Source organism: Grammomys surdaster, unplaced genomic scaffold (genome assembly GCF_004785775.1).
Source record: "Grammomys surdaster isolate TR1022 unplaced genomic scaffold, NIH_TR_1.0 129, whole genome shotgun sequence".
NCBI lineage: Eukaryota > Metazoa > Chordata > Mammalia > Rodentia > Muridae > Grammomys > Grammomys surdaster.
The window spans coordinates 21,892,153-21,909,942 of NW_021604587.1; the positions used below are offsets into that span (position 1 = coordinate 21,892,153).

At 40.1% G+C, this 17,790-nt stretch overlaps 1 protein-coding gene across 1 annotated transcript in view; it reads right to left on the reverse strand.

Annotated features, from left to right (window-relative positions):
* The window catches only part of Fgf7 (fibroblast growth factor 7), a 52,461-nt gene extending 41,134 nt beyond the window's left edge, over nt 1-11,327 (reverse strand). Inside the window, exons 1-2 of the mRNA XM_028756477.1 lie at nt 11,136-11,327; nt 9,999-10,554 (exon numbers count right to left, since the gene is read on the reverse strand). Coding sequence (XP_028612310.1) covers nt 9,999-10,284 — 286 coding nt within the window. The 5' untranslated portion in view covers nt 10,285-10,554; nt 11,136-11,327. The remainder of the gene's footprint in view (nt 1-9,998; nt 10,555-11,135) is intronic.
* Nucleotides 11,328-17,790: the final 6,463 nt, after the last annotated feature.

The following is a 17,790-nucleotide window of genomic DNA, read 5'->3' on the forward strand; positions in this document are numbered from 1 at the left end:
TGGCTTCCTGGGAAGTACTACGGGAAAAAGGATTCCCTTCATAACGACAAGGTAGCCTTTATAGCCATCATTTGTATGCCCTGACTCAAGCATCAAAGTTAGAATCGAAGACTGAAAACCCAAAAAGAGAAATATATGCTGCTGTACATGTGAAAAATAGGTTGTTTTCAAGCTAGCATAACTTGAATTATGACTTCCAAAAAAGTTTCTCTTCATAGAAAGTCATCATATGAAATGGAGTGGCCTCCCTATTCAATTCATTTATTAATTAAAAAAAGCAGTCTTTGATAGCTCTCTATGGCATGCTGAGAGTACAGTAGTGAAGACCTTCCCAGAGTGTGTTTCTAAGAGAATTAACATTTTAGTTGGAGATAGTCATATTTTTAGTAAATACTCCAACCAGATAAAATCTGATCATCTATTAACAAGCAAATGTTCTCATGGAGACTTTTTAAGGTTTTATTTTTAATTATTATGTGCACGGATGGGATTTTTAATTATGTGCATGAGTAGGGGAACAATGCCCACAGAGACCAAACGAAGATGCTGGGTCCCCCTGGAGCTAGTTACACACGTGCTTGTGAGCTGCCTAATATGGGTTCCGAGAACTACACTCTGGTCCTATACAAGAGAAGTATGTACTCTTAACTGCTGAACCATCTCTCAATCCTAAAGATTTATATTTTCTAGTGTGTGTGTGTGTGCGCGCGTGTATGCGTGCGCACGTGCTTATTTTTTTTTGAAATAAAGGAAAAATCAGGATTGCCTTTGATGAGCTCAATACCGATAGCTTGAGAGATGCTGAATTGTTCTCATTTCCTATCAAACTTCACACTGTGATAACTAGCAAGCATCTTAAAAGGCTCAGAGGATAGTACACCTGAGCTTCTCTCTTGTTGTGTTCTCTAAACTCGCCCCCTCTGGCCTGTAACCCTCCTCCCACCCCCACCCCCCAACTAAACTGTTAATTCTCTAAAAATCCAGGCTGTGGAATTGTTTACTATCCTTTAGTCTCTCAAAGGGAGGCATTGGAACTATTGAATTTAACAAAAGAATGAAAACAGAAAAGTAGCCTCAATCTTTCAAATGTCTTTCTTATTAATGCAAAGTAAGGAATAAAGGGTGCATCCTCCACAGACGACCTCCCATGACTCTGTGCCTCCCTTCCTCGAACCAGACCAACCAGGGATGTGATCAGAAAAATATCTAGAAACTCTATAAGACACAAGAGACGCACTGCTTATCAGGCCTGTTACAAACCAGTAAGAACAGATCCAACCTCCCTGTTCTCAGTTATCTCTCACAGAGCACATGTCCGTGCTCAGATCACTGCATTCAGGATTCCTCTGCTTTGCCTTTATTTCTCTGATTAAAAACTGACCAAAAGTAACTTGAGAAACGCCCGGGGTCACCGTGTGTCACTAAGGGAAGTCAGGGAAGGAACTTGGAGGCAAGAACTGAAGGGAAGACCGATCAGCAATGCAGCCTACTGGCTTTCTCAGTTTTTGCTTTCCAATACGGTCCAGGACCACCTGCCATGGGGGCACCACTCACAATGAACTGGGCCCTCCTACATCAATCATTAATCAAGAAAATGCCCCTATGGACATGCCCACAGCCAATCAGATAGAGGCAGTTCCTCAGCTGGTATTCTCTCTTCCCTGATGACCCTAGGTGTGTGTCAAATTGACACAAAACCGGTCAATACCAGGACCTCCCTCACTAACAGGCAGATTCCCACCCTAAAATAACCACTCTGCAGCTTGTTTTCTGCAGCACAACTTATTTTAATTCTTAAAGGTTTTCTTAGTTTTCTCTCTGTCTCCTTTTGATACAGATGTTCCTTAAGCCAGTATCAACTATGAATTATTTCTTCTGGGTATACTTCTTGATAAAAATAAGAACGAATACTGAAACAGACCACAGCTCTTTGAGGCTTGGTCTTCAGGTTGCCCTGATACCAAATCCCCCAGTCACCAATACTATCTGTGCCTGGCTATGCAGTCGACCTTGATAACAAACAAACTTCCATTGGCCCCTTCAAATTACATAGAAAAAAACTTAGCCAAATTGCTTCTGGGGAATAATTTTATTTCTGAAGGATAGAAAATAAGAAAAAATGAGATGAGTTTTTCTTTTCTTTTAGCAAGGCTTTTAGTTCCTATTTACATCAATTTTCTTGATGATTTGACATATTTTTACTTATACCTGATTTTAAATATGTAATCAGTTAAATGAAATATGTATGTTAAAGATTTATTTATTTATTTATTTATTACATGAGTACACTGTAGCTGTCTTCAAACATATCAGAAGAGGGCATCAGATCCCATTACAGATGGTTGTGAGCCACCATGTGGTTGCTGGGAATTGAACTCAGGACCTCTGGAAGAGTAGCCAGTGCTCTTAACTGCTGAGCCATCTCTCCAGCCCCCATGAAAAATATATTTAATGACTATAAATCTTTCTGCCTTCTTCCACTGGCTGAATGCAGCACCCTGGAGCAGAGGGATTAAAAAGGAGGCTGAGAACACTCTAGCATGAGTGCAGCTACACATAGAAAGAACCAGCAATGAGCAGGTGTCCCAGTGTCCAGCTCCTAAAACACCTGAGGTGTGGAGACGATAGATGAGCCTCTGGCCCTTTTCGCTTTAAAAACCTCAGATGACTGGCCCTACCATAGTTTTCCTATAAGAGCCTATAATTTAGATTTCTAAAAATACCTATTGGTCAGTTAATAAAACTTGTTACTTGATAAAACTGAAATAACGACAGCTTTTGCTTGAACCACTTTTTTGATAAGTAAAATAAAAGTCTGTTGTTTGTACATGAGTACATGTGATAAGAATTTTTCAATCACCTTGAAATCATGATGCATTTTAGGTGAGTGTATGAGAAATAGTTCTGTAGTTTGTTGGTTGCCTGGGCATAGCTATAGGCATCCTTTCCTATCAGGAAAACAGCCCATAATGCTGACTAGAGCTCAGACAGCACTTCCAATCAGGCTTAAATCCCACTGGAAATCTCTGGATCTAGACCTCCATCATTGTGCAAAGTACTGTCTTAATGCAGACTAACAAGCAAGCTTGAGTATGGACATAGCTGCTGGGCTCCAGTGGTTCTGCAATCATGGGGCAGTTCTGGATAGTTGTGTGGCTTTTTTTATTTCAGACAAACAGCTGAATAATAGGTTGGTTTAGTTCTTGACTACTCCAAAGATGGATTCCAGTTTGTTCTCAAGTTGCAAATTAATGAAATTTAAATGTTCTACCAAGAGTAAGAGCAGGGAGATTGATGGGGGGGGGAGGGGGACAAAGGAGTGTTCTGTTGTCAAGTCAATGTGGAAACCCCCATAGAGTGTTTCCTTGACGTTGAGGCTGACCATAATGTAACATAGACTCAGAGAGTTCTGCTGCAAGAGACTTAATACAGCGTTATTAACGGAGTAGTTCCCAGTCAGCAAGCCAGAGAAACGGCTTGAGGAAACACCATTAATATCTCAAGGGACACCAGTGTTCTAAGAAATACAATTTGGAAACACTGCCTTAAGGAAAGTGTGCCGACTGAGTTGATTCTGAGTTTCGTCTCAAATTTTTCTGTCAACATATCCATAATTGCATCCAAAACTTAAAAACAAACATAAAATAAGAAGTATAATGGAAAATGAAAAATATACCACTTAAGAAAACTGAAGGTATTTTTCTGTCAACATATCCATAATTGCATCCAAAACTCAAAAACAAACATAAAATGAGAAGTATAATGGAAAATGAAAAATATGCCACTTAAGAAAGTTGAAGGTATTTAAAAAATATTGAATTATTTTGCTACTTAGGGTAGGTCTACAGATAAGTTCAAATGCAAAGATGAACCTTGGTCAATAATTATTTAAATGTTCAGTGACTTTTTATTTTTAATAATGTGTACGTGGTGAAGGAGACAAGCGTGCACGTGAGTACAGGTGCCTAGCGATCCAGAGGAGGCTGTTGGAGCTCCTGGAGCTGGAGGTTCCTGGCATGGGTGCTGAGAACTGAGTTCAGGTCCTCTGCAGAAAGCAGTGCTTGCTAGGAACTACTGAGCCATCTCTCCATTGCTGTTCAGTGAACACAGCTTTTCAGAGCATGTGCTCAGAAGAGGGGTTTTATTTTCAACCTGCTTGAAGTGTAGGAATTAGCTATTGCCCTGACTTTTCTCCTATGTGTTCTGTGCCAGATGTGAAATTTAAATGTAGAGATTCTGTGTTGTTCCATAGTGGTGCTCCAGATGTTACCATGCTACCAAAATATTTACTCCAAAAACAAAATGAAACCCGAAGTAACTAAAGTACAACCTTCATGCTGTATATAATCCCAGTCTCCAGTCCTTTCCACTGGACTGGAAACATCCTTTGGGGACCTGTGATTCTGTGCCCACTGGGTTTTCTAGGTTAGTCACTGTCTTTTTCAGTCTCTTACCTTTCAATTTAGTAGCATGGCTATGAGAAATGAAAGCCTAATTTAGAAGTGTCTAAGTTCACAGTCAGAAGCAGACAGACACTGATGTCTGTACCTCCCTTGGCCCCCTGCTCCAGCACCTGTCATGAAGCAGCTGTGTCATCCAATTAAGCAACCTTCTTATATCATGCCCAGGGCTGTCCTTACATGCATGTCTAGGCCTGTCCAGCACATGTTGACGCCATTGAGATTAGTCCAAGTGGCCTAGAAGAAGTCCTTGATTCATAATTCAGAGATGCATTCCTCCAGTCCATTGGTGAGTGGGAGGGAAACGGTTAACTTTGAAACCCTCTAAAATCCAAGGGCTCCAAAATGTTTACAAGCATCCTCGAGATGGCTCAGTCTGTATCCCATACCCCACCTATCAACTCTACCCACCACCCTAAGTAACAGGTTGCAACCCTAGCGATAAATTTTTCTCTAGTTGGAAAACTGTAAGGAATGCTGATTTCCTGTCTCTACTCTCCTGGTGAGATTCTGATTCAATTGTGCTGCAATTCTTCTAGTGTTCTAATGTGATTCCCATAGTATAGTAGTTCTCAGCCTTGAAAGCAGCTCGGAATCATCTAGAGAGCTTTTAAAATTCCTGATGCCCAGACTGCACCCTAGATCAACTTAATGAGTCTTTGTGGATGGGATCTGGCATCAGTAAGTTTTACAGGCCCCAGATGAATACAATATTCAGCCAAGATTGAGAAATAGAAGAAAAAAATTAGAAAGAGCAGCTCCTTCCACATGTCTAAAATCCTCCTTCCCTCCCCTGCTCCCTCGGGTCACTCTGTCACTCGGGCCTGTAGTTCTCCTAACCCACAGGCTGCAGAGATCTTACACGGCTTAGCGGTCGGAAAAGACGGTCGGATCTAGATCAATGCAGCAATGACTGTAACGCAGACATGGTCAGTGTGGATCTGGAGAGATGGCTCTGTAGCTATGAGCATGGACTGCTCTTGCAGAGACCTGAGTTCGATTTTTAAAGCCCATATCGGGCAACTCACAACCTTCCTGTTACTCTGCCTTGAGGGGTTCTTAACACCTGTGTCCTCACTAGACATCTGCACAGACACACATAGAATTAAAACTAAGAAAAGTAAATATGAACAACTGGTTATTTTAAGTGAAGAGATGTTAAGAGAACATATTTGAGCTAGTGAAGTGAGTAGCATTTAGTAAGTTTCAGATACTTGCCATAAGTAAATAAAATTAGAACATGGAAAAAATTAATATAAGAGTTTTCAGAGTAGCCAACATTTCTAAATCTGCCCCCCCAGCAGTTTATTCATCTTTCATATTTTAAAGACTTGAAATTCTTTTAATAAGGAATCCCAGTTACCAGTTCTAGAAGATTCCAGCTTGTCTATCATGTCTAGGATTTTGTTTTGTACATGTCCCCCATGTTCCACAAGTGTGGCATGATCCTTATCTTTTTTTTTCAAAGGCAGTTGTTACATTTTTAATTTTGTTTATTTTGACAGTGTATGTTGTTCTTTCACAAAAATTACTAAGAACTCTTTGGGATACAAGCACATTTACACTCCTGGTGTTCTAAGATGTTGAGTGAACTTGGGGGGACGATAGAGACTAGCCAGACAGGAACCCACCCAAAGAATTGTTGACAATTGAGTTGCTGGAGATTCTGTGGCCAAAGTCAAATCCAACAATGCTGTGTTTATTTGTATTCCTCCAACTGGGAGGCCACATCCCATCACAGCCTACCAATCCAAAGGAGAATGTTGCCAAGTCATTGGCCAACTCTCAGAACAAATAACCCTTTCTTACAATGGACTAACAATGCTCAAAAGGGCAGATGAGTTTCCTCCAGAATCAGAAGCTCTGGTCATCAAGGAGTTCCCCAGAAGAATGGATGGTGTTAATTATTGTTGGGAACACAATATTTTAGTTACTGAATACAAACAAAGCAGGAAAATGATCCTAAGGGGCTAGGTCCTCCGTCCCACATCTGTCTCTCACTGCTGCCATCTCTCACTCAGCACCTCAGCTCCCAGCTAAACAGCAGCGTTATTCTTGTCAGGTGTGGAGTGATTGCCTCTGTCTGCTGATGAACTGGCCACTCCAATAATTATCTAAATCCAGCCTCTGGCTTTGTTTCCAAGGGACAGTCCTTACAACACAAGCACTTGAAGCATTGACCATGCATTCCCTCTCCCTCCGTGAGGCTGCCTACCAATGCTTTCCTTGTGTACAAATTTCTCCTGTGTCTCTTCTTCTTGTTATATCCCAGTTTTGTCGATAGAGTGGAATGAAAATGAGGGGCCACCAGAGAGAAGGGAGCAGAGATCTGTTCCTCTCTGGCTGTCCTAAAGAGTTGAAACTGTGGTCTACTTCTCTTGGCTCCTCCCAAATTCTCAAATCCTGGGTGAACTGTTTGGAAGATTTTGTTTGTTTGTTCGTTTGTTTGTTGTCTTTTTGCTATACAATTTACTTACTCTGATCTAAACTCAATGCTCTGGGCAAGATAATCTAGCATGGAGGAGACTAAAGCAGGGGCTGCAAATACCACGATACCTGAAGTGAAGTTTCAATTCCCCTGAAGATTTGAGACATGAGTGATAATGCCAACCCCCCCCCACTCCTCTCTCTTCCTCTCTGCTCTAGGTCCACCCAGCCCAGCCCAACACCTTGGAAGCACATTACACTCCCAGATCTTTCACCTATTTCTGTCATGCCTGTCCATATCTACCAGTGTTTTATAAAGCATATTCCCAGGAGGTTCGTATGTGCTTCAATGGGTAGCAGGTGTGCCTAGCATGTGCAGGCCCCAGGGTTCCATGCTTCACTGAGGAGGCAAGCAGCCTGTCAAATCTCATCCATATCCTCAGGTCAAGTTTCCGTTCACTCAGACAAAAGCTAACAAGGAGAAAATGAAAACCAATGCCACTGTAAAGGGCCTCCTGAGAAGTTCAAGGACCTGCTTAAAAGTGGAAGGCACAGAACCATGAGAAGGAAGTCTGGGGTTCAATGTTGAGCCTTATTTCTTTCTGAACCCTACTCATTTGAATCCAGTCACTCTAATGACAGCTACATGGGGGCTTCCTCTGTCAGATCATCAAGCTAACTCTGAAAACTGTGAAACCACCCTAAGCTTTTGTGGTTGCATTTCTCATGCTGTTTGATCACTGTGAACCAGTTCTTCTGGGCACACCATTTGGATCTGGGGTCCCTGACTCAGTAGCTCCAGCCTCACATACTTCTATCTGCTTAGGTTCATTCTTAAAATGAGCAAGTCTGTCTCAACAAACAGGCAATTATTATCAGAATTTTCTCCCAGTACATTATTCTCCTTTATTCTTCTGACTCTTGGATTTCCTGCACACAAAAGTACCTTCATGTCTGTCTAACTTGGGGGAAATCTTGTCTTTTCAGTAGAATGGCAGGGCAACCATTTGGTAACCATTGAGGTAACCATTTTACAGTTTACCTGAGAGATTCTCACGAGGCTTTTCTCTCTCCTGGAGATCGTACTATATCAAGAAAGTGTATAACTCTAGACTTAAAAGGCTTGTAAGAAACTTATTTGCATAAACGATGTCAAGTCTTTCTGAGTACAAGACACTCTGATATTCCAACACCATGATGAAGGATGAGACTTTTGTCTTTCTTATTACTATAGAGTTTGCTTCAGGGGAATGAGGTTTGCCAAACAGGATTTAGGGCTTCTCAGGTTTAGCACTATACCATGTTTCAAATTATAAAGTGATTTTTACCAGTTTGTCAATGTGTACAAATACCTGAAATTCATGAGCTCCCAGAATTTAACACAAACAAAATAAAATTCACATATATGTATGTATTTCAATTGTAACTACTTTAATCTCAAATAATCATAGTACTCATTTTCACTGAATGTTCCCACCTATTTATTTTTTTACCTTTTTTATGAGTTAGTAAAAAGCATTCAAAGGTAATAGTCATTAAGTTTAAAAAAAAAAGTCTACAGTTGAGCTATGATAATAACCTTGTTATAAAGTTTGAAATTAGCCCTGACTGCATGGTTATTGTGGAGGAGGACAGGCGCTTTACCTCACTTTGGGGTGACATTTAGGTAGTGAGTACTGAGGCTTTATATTGTGTAGTACATTCCCAGATTTAGAACAGAATAGACTGTGAGAAGAAGAAAGTGTTTTGAAAAACACATTCATGTTTACAAGTTGAAGATTGGGAACACTAAGGAAGTGCCCCAAAGTCATTAACAGGGGACAGGACACCTGCTGTAACTCCCCACGAACAGATTCTATTATTCACAATAAGGTTCACTGATTTTCAAATCAAATGAAAAGGCCACATAGAAGTGTCTATCAGCAAATCCTCCTCCAGTGGCCATTTGTTGAGCTGAATCCCATAGAATCAGTCCTCTAGAGCAGGCATGTTTCTTTACTCAGTTTGTATGAGTTATGGCTGAAATGAAGGGCCCTCATTTTCATTTTAAAAACAGAGTCACCAAACTCTTATTTATTGGTCAGTGAGTTTAGAGCCAACAGGGTATTTCAGAAACAGATAAGAACTTGAGGTGATCCTGTCACAGATACTATTGTCTCCAACTATACTGCCACACATACTATCAAACATACAGTGTCAACTTACCCATGTGTTACCAGTGCTAATAAACCTATTTCCATGTGTGGGTTTTAAATACCTAAGGTAAATGTTGAGTGTGTGTTTTATGTCATTGAATTTAATGCTACTGAGATTAGTTACTAATTGTAACCATTAAATGAAAACCCAAGCCCTAGCATTTTAAGGCAAAAGCACAACTGAGTCTTGAGGGGAAAGTGGGGTGCTCCAGGTGAAAGTCTGGACACAACCTGTCTTCCAACTCAGCTCTGCTTCCTCAGATTTATCTTCCTCTTAAATTAACAACAAAGACCTTTCATGACAAAGACTCTTGATAAAGAAACTGCTAGAAAGATCTGTTACCTGTTGGATGGGGAGTTAAGGACTCTAATACAAACTCATTAGAAAAGATGGTTGAGGGCATTACAGACACTTGTCTGTTTCAGAAGCACACATTTGAAGGTGCTCAGAAAGTAGATTCTTAACCAGTTAGTACCATGGCAGAGTCCTTTCAAAGACAACACAACTAATAAAAACAGATACATTCTCTGCTCCTCAAACTAAGGGCTGGTAGTTTGGTGACCACCCACTGAGAACTCTATACAAACTGCTACTGAGCTTTGCTAGGGAAACAAGCTGATAGCTTTGCCTATCAGCGTGAGTGCTCACTGACATGTCTTCTTACTAAAGAGTAGTTTGGATTTAAGCCACACAGGATTTTCCAATCATATCAGTTCCAACCATAAGGTAAGTACACTTGCCCTTATACCAGAGATATTTTAGGGATTTAGTGCAGAAATCTCAAGGTAGAAAAATTAGGACTTGATATAGTACACTGATTTTTGCCCCCGTAGGAAAAGAGAACATGGCACCAGAAAGTGAATCTTAGACAAACCATAAAGAGCTCAGCAGGGCTGTGATAAAGGCATCACTTACTGTAGCTGTTCTTCATCTCCTGGGTCCCTTTCACTTTGCCTCGTTTGTCAATCCGCAGATACCACTGGGTGCGACAGAACAGTCTTCTCACCCTTATATCCCCTCCTTCCATGTAGTCATAACTTCTGGTGTGTCGCTCGGGGCTAGAACAGTTCACACTCGTAGCCGTTTGCTCCGGACTCATGTCATTGCAAGCTAGAGATATAGTGCCCACTAGACAGACAAGGTGGAAGCAAGATCTGTAGAGCAGAGTTGGCAGGATCCGTGTCAGTATCCATTTGCGCATTATAGTGTAGTGCCCCGGGTGTTCATGAATAACATAATGAGAACTGAATCTTGCGTTGATTGCTACTCCTAGGTCATGGGCCTCCTCCTCTCTGTGAACTGGAGATTAATTTGAGAAAAAGTGGTCGCTCTTTCCAAATTGTTAACCTTAACTTTCAGCTTCTGATAACAGTAACAGGATTCCTCCTTCAGGGACACAGTTGATAGGTATATCCTTTTAGAAACAGGTTGCCACAAGGCCAGTTGCTGCAGTGCATTTGCTACTTGACTTCTGTTTGCAATGAGAGATTAGGAATGGGGAGGGGGAGGAGAGAGGGAGATAAAAAAAATGTATGTATAAATTTCAGCAGGTAAATAGTCTAACGTCTCAGTGTAGTTAAATATTGAAAGCACATTTAAAACAGCTTCCACAGAGGATGTTAACATCTTTGCCACTCTGCGCATAGATTCAGAAGAGCTATGCATTAGTGGAGAAGCATCACAAGAAAACTGTACCATTCATTCCAGTTACTATCTTGTTAAGAAACACCACGTACTTACAGCTATTGAATTAAATCGAGTTTTACAGCTGCTATCAACAAAGTTGGAGCACTCTCCCTGGGATTCATTAATATACGCTTTTACATTTGCGCTTCATAATTATTTTCCCTTAAACTGCCCAGATTTTTCAAGTTAAGTGTCAGGGTTGCCCTGGAGAACTCCAAGCGTCTCTTTCCATACGTACTACAGCACAATTACTGTAGATATTTACACAGCTCAAAAGTCTTCCCCCCACAGTACAATAACCACAGAAAGAGAAAATCTTTCAGAAAAGACTGAGCTTTGTTTTAAAGACAAATAACAGTAACTTACTTGTTCTGTTTGGAACAGCTGGGTACACAAGAGTTCCGTGTCTGCTGTCTGCCTCCTGCAACTTGAGCCTCTCTACTGTAGCAACAAACTATTTCTCAGCTGAGAAATCCTCCAGCAGAATCATAATTGTTTCCATAAATCAACAGGCAAAAGGATTTTCTCCGCGTGTAAGCGCGTGCGCTTGTGTGAGTGTGTGGAGCCTTTTATTCAGAGATTTTCAATAAATACCTTTGCTGACCTCATTGGAAGCAATTAAAACTTAACCAGTGAGCTGGTCGTTGTCTAAAACAGCAGGACTGGAAGGAGGCTTGTGTATTGTTGAGTGGTCATAAGGGGGAGCTATGGACACAGCTTTGGTTTAAATCCACACGTGGGCATCCACTGTGTGGAAACAGACCTCTGATTCTCAAGCAGTTACAAAGAGAAAGGGAAATGTTAGATCTTTTAAACACAGAGGTTGTACAGTCTGTGAAAAAAAATCCTAGAACTTATATAAGGGCTTTTTAATAGTTAGATGATCTTTAGAATACATTGGGGCAGGGGAAGTTGGTAGGTGAGGGTATGTTGTTAGTCTTTCATATTCCAAGTGCTAGAGCAACCCAAGGCTCAGGAGCTGAAAGCAGGTATTCCTAGGCAAGGACATATCCTTTCACAGATATTGCACCATTGTGCGTGAGTCTTTAGGCTAAGAAGACCTGGTTTCTTTTGGATTGGGATCCTAACAAACACTGTGGCCTTGGATCAGTCACTTACTTCCCTGTGGCTCAGCTGCTGCTTCAGCTATCAAATCAATGGCCATGCCTAATCAGACCAGGGCTCTGCTGACATTTTAACATCGTGTCTTGTGATTTATTTCAACAGATGACCCACAGAAGCAAAGGACGCATGATTTGCAAAACTATCATTCTTTTAGAAAAATGGTTTCACCTTGGTTTTTGACTTGTGCCTCCCTAAGAGCAATAGCATAAAAAATAACTGACAAATCCAGGAATTATAAGGCCAATAGCTAATGGATAAAGGAGAGTCCTTTTGCCTTCCAAAATGAGTTTGTGCCTCTCCTGTACTGAGCAAGATTGCCACTGTATTTTATATTTAGTATGGAGCCATTGTATCACCAATCTAAATGAGTATTTAAGAATGCATATGTTAAAATTCTCTTTTCCATGTACCTGCAACACACACATATGCACACAAGTACACACACAGAGAAACACAAACAAACTTTGCACTTAACATACACTACCACCAGGTGGTGCAGGTAGACCAAATAGAGACAGAGAACTAAATTGAATCACTTGGATGCAATTGTGCTTCCCTTTCCAATTGTGCTTACAGGGGACAGAGTCAGCAGCACACCATATTTCAAACATGCGCAGTTGTCTTCAATTCATGAAATATTGAAGCACTAAGTTTTCAAAGCCGTGGAGGATTGCTGTTCTATAACTGCATCTATTGAAAGCTAGAGGGTTCAGAACATCCCATCACTTTTCTCCCAAGGAGGAAGAGGAAAGGATAGAAGATATGATGATGTTCTTAGTGATATCCCACAGTCTGGAGGGTATTAGTAATGAGCAGATTCAGAATTCTTACAAGTTGACGTTCTGTCTAGAAAAATGGAGGTGATGCAGTCAGTTCTCGGTGGACACTGCAAAATGCTCGGTCTCTCTTTATGGTGTGCTACAGGGGAGGGAGTGCTCTCAACATTGAAAATAAGATATAAAATGACTCTCTGAGGAATGTCACTGAGCAGGTTACAATCAGCAAGGAAATTGTATCAGTAGTTTAAATTCCTTTCAAAGTTATTGATTACTTTCCAGTGACAGGCCCAAGATGAATTGGGGAATTCCTGTCCTTGAGATCCTTACTTGTTAGAAATGGTTCTCCTTAGGCTAGCAGTTCCGTTCTCTGTAGTACAGCTGCTCTGTTTGTCTTTTTGAGTTGCACAGTGGCAGACATCTTCTGCCCTTGTAATGCACATACAGAGCAGAGAGACAGAGATCTCTGTCCTTTACTCTTTCCAGGTAAAGGTAGCTTCATCCTTAGCTGGAAATATCTCCACCTTGTGCATTTTAAATCTATAAGAAAAAGATCTACATCTATTCTTCAAATATTGACTTTTAAAGATTAGTGTTATCACCTGAAAAGCTTCAAATAGAAATGGTATCTCTAAAAAACAAGTGATATCTCATACTTGTCTCGTGTGCCTTGGGATTTGTATTTAAAATACATTATTTGTTTTGAAAATACAAAAAAATAAGGTACTTAAAATACATTTAAAATACATTTGCATTGAAAACACATTGAAAAATTCAAAGAACTTCTTTCATATAGTCAGCTGCTGTGTGAACTTCCTACTTTTCCTAAGCAGTCTTCATCACAGCCTTCATTCTGTGGAGAGACAAATGATAGAAACTTGGACTTAGAGAATTTTATATTTCAATTTCCATTTTTACTATGCTTAAACACAAAAGCTGTACACATATACACGGGAGATCTTTATACCCAGCTCTTTTACATACAAAGAAGTATTATGACATACACACACATTGTTATACATGTTGCTTTTATTTTCATTTAGTAAAAATATGAAATTTCCCATCTCAGCATTTAGAAAGCTCACTCACTACAGTGCATGCTATCCCATTGAAAGGATATTATCTCAATGTACCATTTTTACCCATATATTTTACTGTGGAAATATTATAATGAGTGCAGTTATAAATATGTCATTTTATGTTATATGAATATAGATGTAGGTCTATTTTCCAAAAGCTGTTTAGACATCTGTTGCCTGGTTCCAGGTAGGATAGAGACTCTTGAAATTTAGACAAGGTTGATTTCTACGTATAAAAGAGACTGTATGTACGTTGTGCCTTACATCTGACACTGTTCCAAACTATCCCATCCACATTACTACAACTAACCCACACTGGATTTGTCTTCATCATTTCCTGTGTGGTTTCAATATAAAAATTCAGCCTTGACGCTGGATCATACTGTGCAACCAGTCTTACTTATCATCTTGATTCATCTATTGAACAAATATTTATCCAATAACTATGTGCTGCCAGATGCTGGGTTAGCCCTCTGAAGACACAATGGTGAGCATTTTGGAAGTGATCTCTGCCTTTGCAAAGCGTGCATTCCAGTGAGAGCACAGCATAAACAGGGATCTGGGGATGGTACAGGGCAGAGAAGCCAAGATCTTACATTCCAAGAACTGAAAGAAGGCCCATGCTAATGATCACAAGCAAGAGGCCGAGCAAAGAGAGAGGCATAGAGCTGGCAGACAGGGACTTGACACTAGGAACTGTGTGTGCTACAGAAGAAAGAAACTTAGGCTCATTTTAAAAAGAATAGGACACAGGAAGACAGACCTGTCTTTCCAAACGTGATGGACCTGGTCAAAGATAGTAACTTAAACTCAGAAGGGAAACCATGATGGAGCAATCCCTGAGGTCCTTGATCCTGTAAACACCTCGTTTGCCTTTGGCACAATGCCGTAGCATCTAAACACTAACAGCACATAAGATGTAAAGTGTGAGTCATATGTTCAGTATTGCGGTGAGCCTGTGACTCAACTTGTAAATATCTCAGTATACAAATGCCATTTGAGTCTTTCTATCCAAGTCTACAACAAAATGGCTTTGTTTAATTTTTTACTTAAAAAAAACCCTCTGAAATACTAATCTAAATTTAAAATTCTTCAAACTATGTTATGAATTTACTGTAGTTTGATGATTATAGCAAATGACAGAAAGGAGAAAAGTGAGTGGAATGGGGTCACAGAAAGTCTTTGGAAAGAGACATTATGTAAGCCAGGAGCTGAGCAGTAAGAAGAACTCAGAAGGCAGAGCATTCTAGATGAAGGTTCCAAAGAAAACCAAAGTTCTGAGGTGAAAGTGAGCTTATTGTGTCCTGGAAATGGAAATAAAATGGATCACAGTGACTAAGAAGGAAGTCCCGTGGTGAAATCAACGTGGCTTTGGGATTTATCCCTACCTGTTATAGCTTCAACTCATGTATGAGTGTGAGACACCATTCTGAAACCCTCATGAGATGTCTCTTTTGGTCATCTGGAAAATGACTAAAATGTAAGCCACCTACTGCGGTGACTATGGTTGAAACCCAAGTCAGAGATCACTCCTTGGACTCGGATTGTAGCAGCAGGGATGGAAACAAAGGTGCAGACACACGTTGGAAGCAAAGCTGGGTGGTGGGTAATACAAGAGTAAGAATGGGTCCAGAGGCTTGACCTGTGAAAATGGATGCACAGTGCTATCTTTTGTTGACCTAGGGAAGATGGTGTGAGGAAGGCCATAGCCCAGATCCAAGGCAGTGTAGATGCCCCCTCTCTACACTGACTGGGAACTTTTGACTTCCTTAAAATGAACTGGATACACAAGGGTGTAGAAAGTGAAAGCAGAAATACATTTTAACAATATCTGGCAGTATTTAGTACAAAAGGGAAATTGTTCCAGTGTTGCATTATGCATTTTGTTTAAGATGTTAAGAGTGGGGCCTTGGTGATGGTTCTGTGGGTAAAGGGCTACCTGCATAGATGTGAAGACATGGTTTCAGATGTAAAAGCCAAATAAGGCAGAAAGAGACAGTAACCACACACTAGTATGGATACAGGAGGATCCCTGGAGTTTGCTGCCAGCTAGTCTAGCAAAAATGGCTTCTTCAACCTCTGGTTCAAGAAAAGAAGACCCTGTCTCAAAAATAAGATAGACAGTCATAGAAGACAATACTTTACATCAACCTCTGTCTCCATACACACAGGGACAACAGGCATGCACACCACTCACACAGCAAACATACACACACTCACACATACTCACACAGACACTCACACACACTACATTAAAACCAGTCTTCTTTCACTTTAATAATTAAGAATGCTTCTGATGACAAGAGTATGATAGGTCCTGGTATTAAAGCAAATGGAATATATGAACAGTCCAGATGATGCTATATGGCTTTAATATAAAAGACGAAAGTTGTATAGCCCTTTGATTGGAAGCCATCATTGAGTCTTGGAGCTGTTGTCAGATGTTGAGCGAGTGCTCAGCTCAATCCTGTAATACTGAAAGTCAAATTCCTTTAAAAAGAAATGTTGGAATGTTTAAGAAATGCCTAATATCCTCTGGTCATTTTTCCTAAAATAAACGTGCTTTTATTTTTACAGTTCCTTCCAAATAAGAAAATATATTCATCGAGAAACACAATAGTAAAATAATACATATAGGCATGCAAAACCAAAATAGGTCACACAATGAAAAGAACATTCTAAAAACTAAAAAATCTTCTCCATCTAATGCCAAAACATGGCTCACTTGAAAAAAAATCATTTTATGTGAACCAGGGCAAGGCCAGCCTGACCGAGGCGGTAGAAAGTGGGAGCTGCACATGGCTGTTGTCCATTTCTCAGTCTAAGTGACTTTGTTGATGTACAAAGTTATAGAATATTTTAAAAGAAATAGGGCTGGAGAGATGGCTCAGTTGTTAAGAGCACATATTATTCATGCAAAGGGCTGGAGCTCAATTCTCAGCACCCACATCAAGAAAGGCAGCTGTAACTCCAGCCTCAAGGGATCCAGCTCAATCCTGTAACACTGAAAGTCAAATTCCTTTAAAAAGAAATGTTGGAATTTTTAAGAAATGCCTAATATCTGGTCTCAGTCAACACATGCACATGTGTACATACATACCACCCACTACACACACACACAAAGCATACAGACATGCATGCATGTACATACTTAAAAGTAAAATAAATATTTTTAAGTTATTGTTATCATCATTATTATTATGCATGTATGGTTGTTTTGCTTGCATGTATGTCTGTGCACCACATATTTGTTCAGTGCCTGTGGAAGCCAGGGGTGTTGAATCTTCTAGAATTGGAGTTACAGATGTTTGTGAGTAGCCATGCGGGTTCCGAGAGTCTAATCCAGGTCCTCTGGAAGAGCAGCCAGTACTCTTAACTGCTGAACCATCTCTCCAGCCCCCAAATGAGGTAAAGTAGTAATTTTTTTTTAAGGATTGCTATTCACTAATGCCAAATACTATACATATAGTAAATTATAATACATCATACTTAACCAAATCTGTAAAAGAATTCAGAAAGCATACATTCAATTTATAACATAGATGCAAAACTACTAAAAGATGGTTTGAAAAATTATTTCCCTGTTAGGCAGTTTTAAATTTCCTATGGCAAAGGGTACATTATATTACTTTGCATAACCTTGGAAACATCAACAAAGCAAAAGGCAAATTTCAACCCAAACTCAATTTGAATGGTAACAAATGCCAAACTGAGAAACTCTTTTTTCTTATTATTTAAAAAGTAATGTTTTCATTTGTGTTTTTATTTTCATTCAATTCTTAAAAGTTTCTAATTTACTTCTTGGTTTCTGTCTTGACCCAGTTTTCATTCAGCAGTAAGTTACTCAGCTTGCATGGGTTTGTATGCTTTCTGCTGTCCCTACTGTGATACTCAGCCTTCCTCCGTGGTGGTCATGTAGACTGCAGGAGGTATTTCAGTTTTCTTGAATCTGTTGAGATTCGGCTTGTGTCCTAATATGCGCCCAATTCTGGAGAAAATACAATGAGCTACTGAGGGGAAAGTTTATTCTTTATTGTTTGG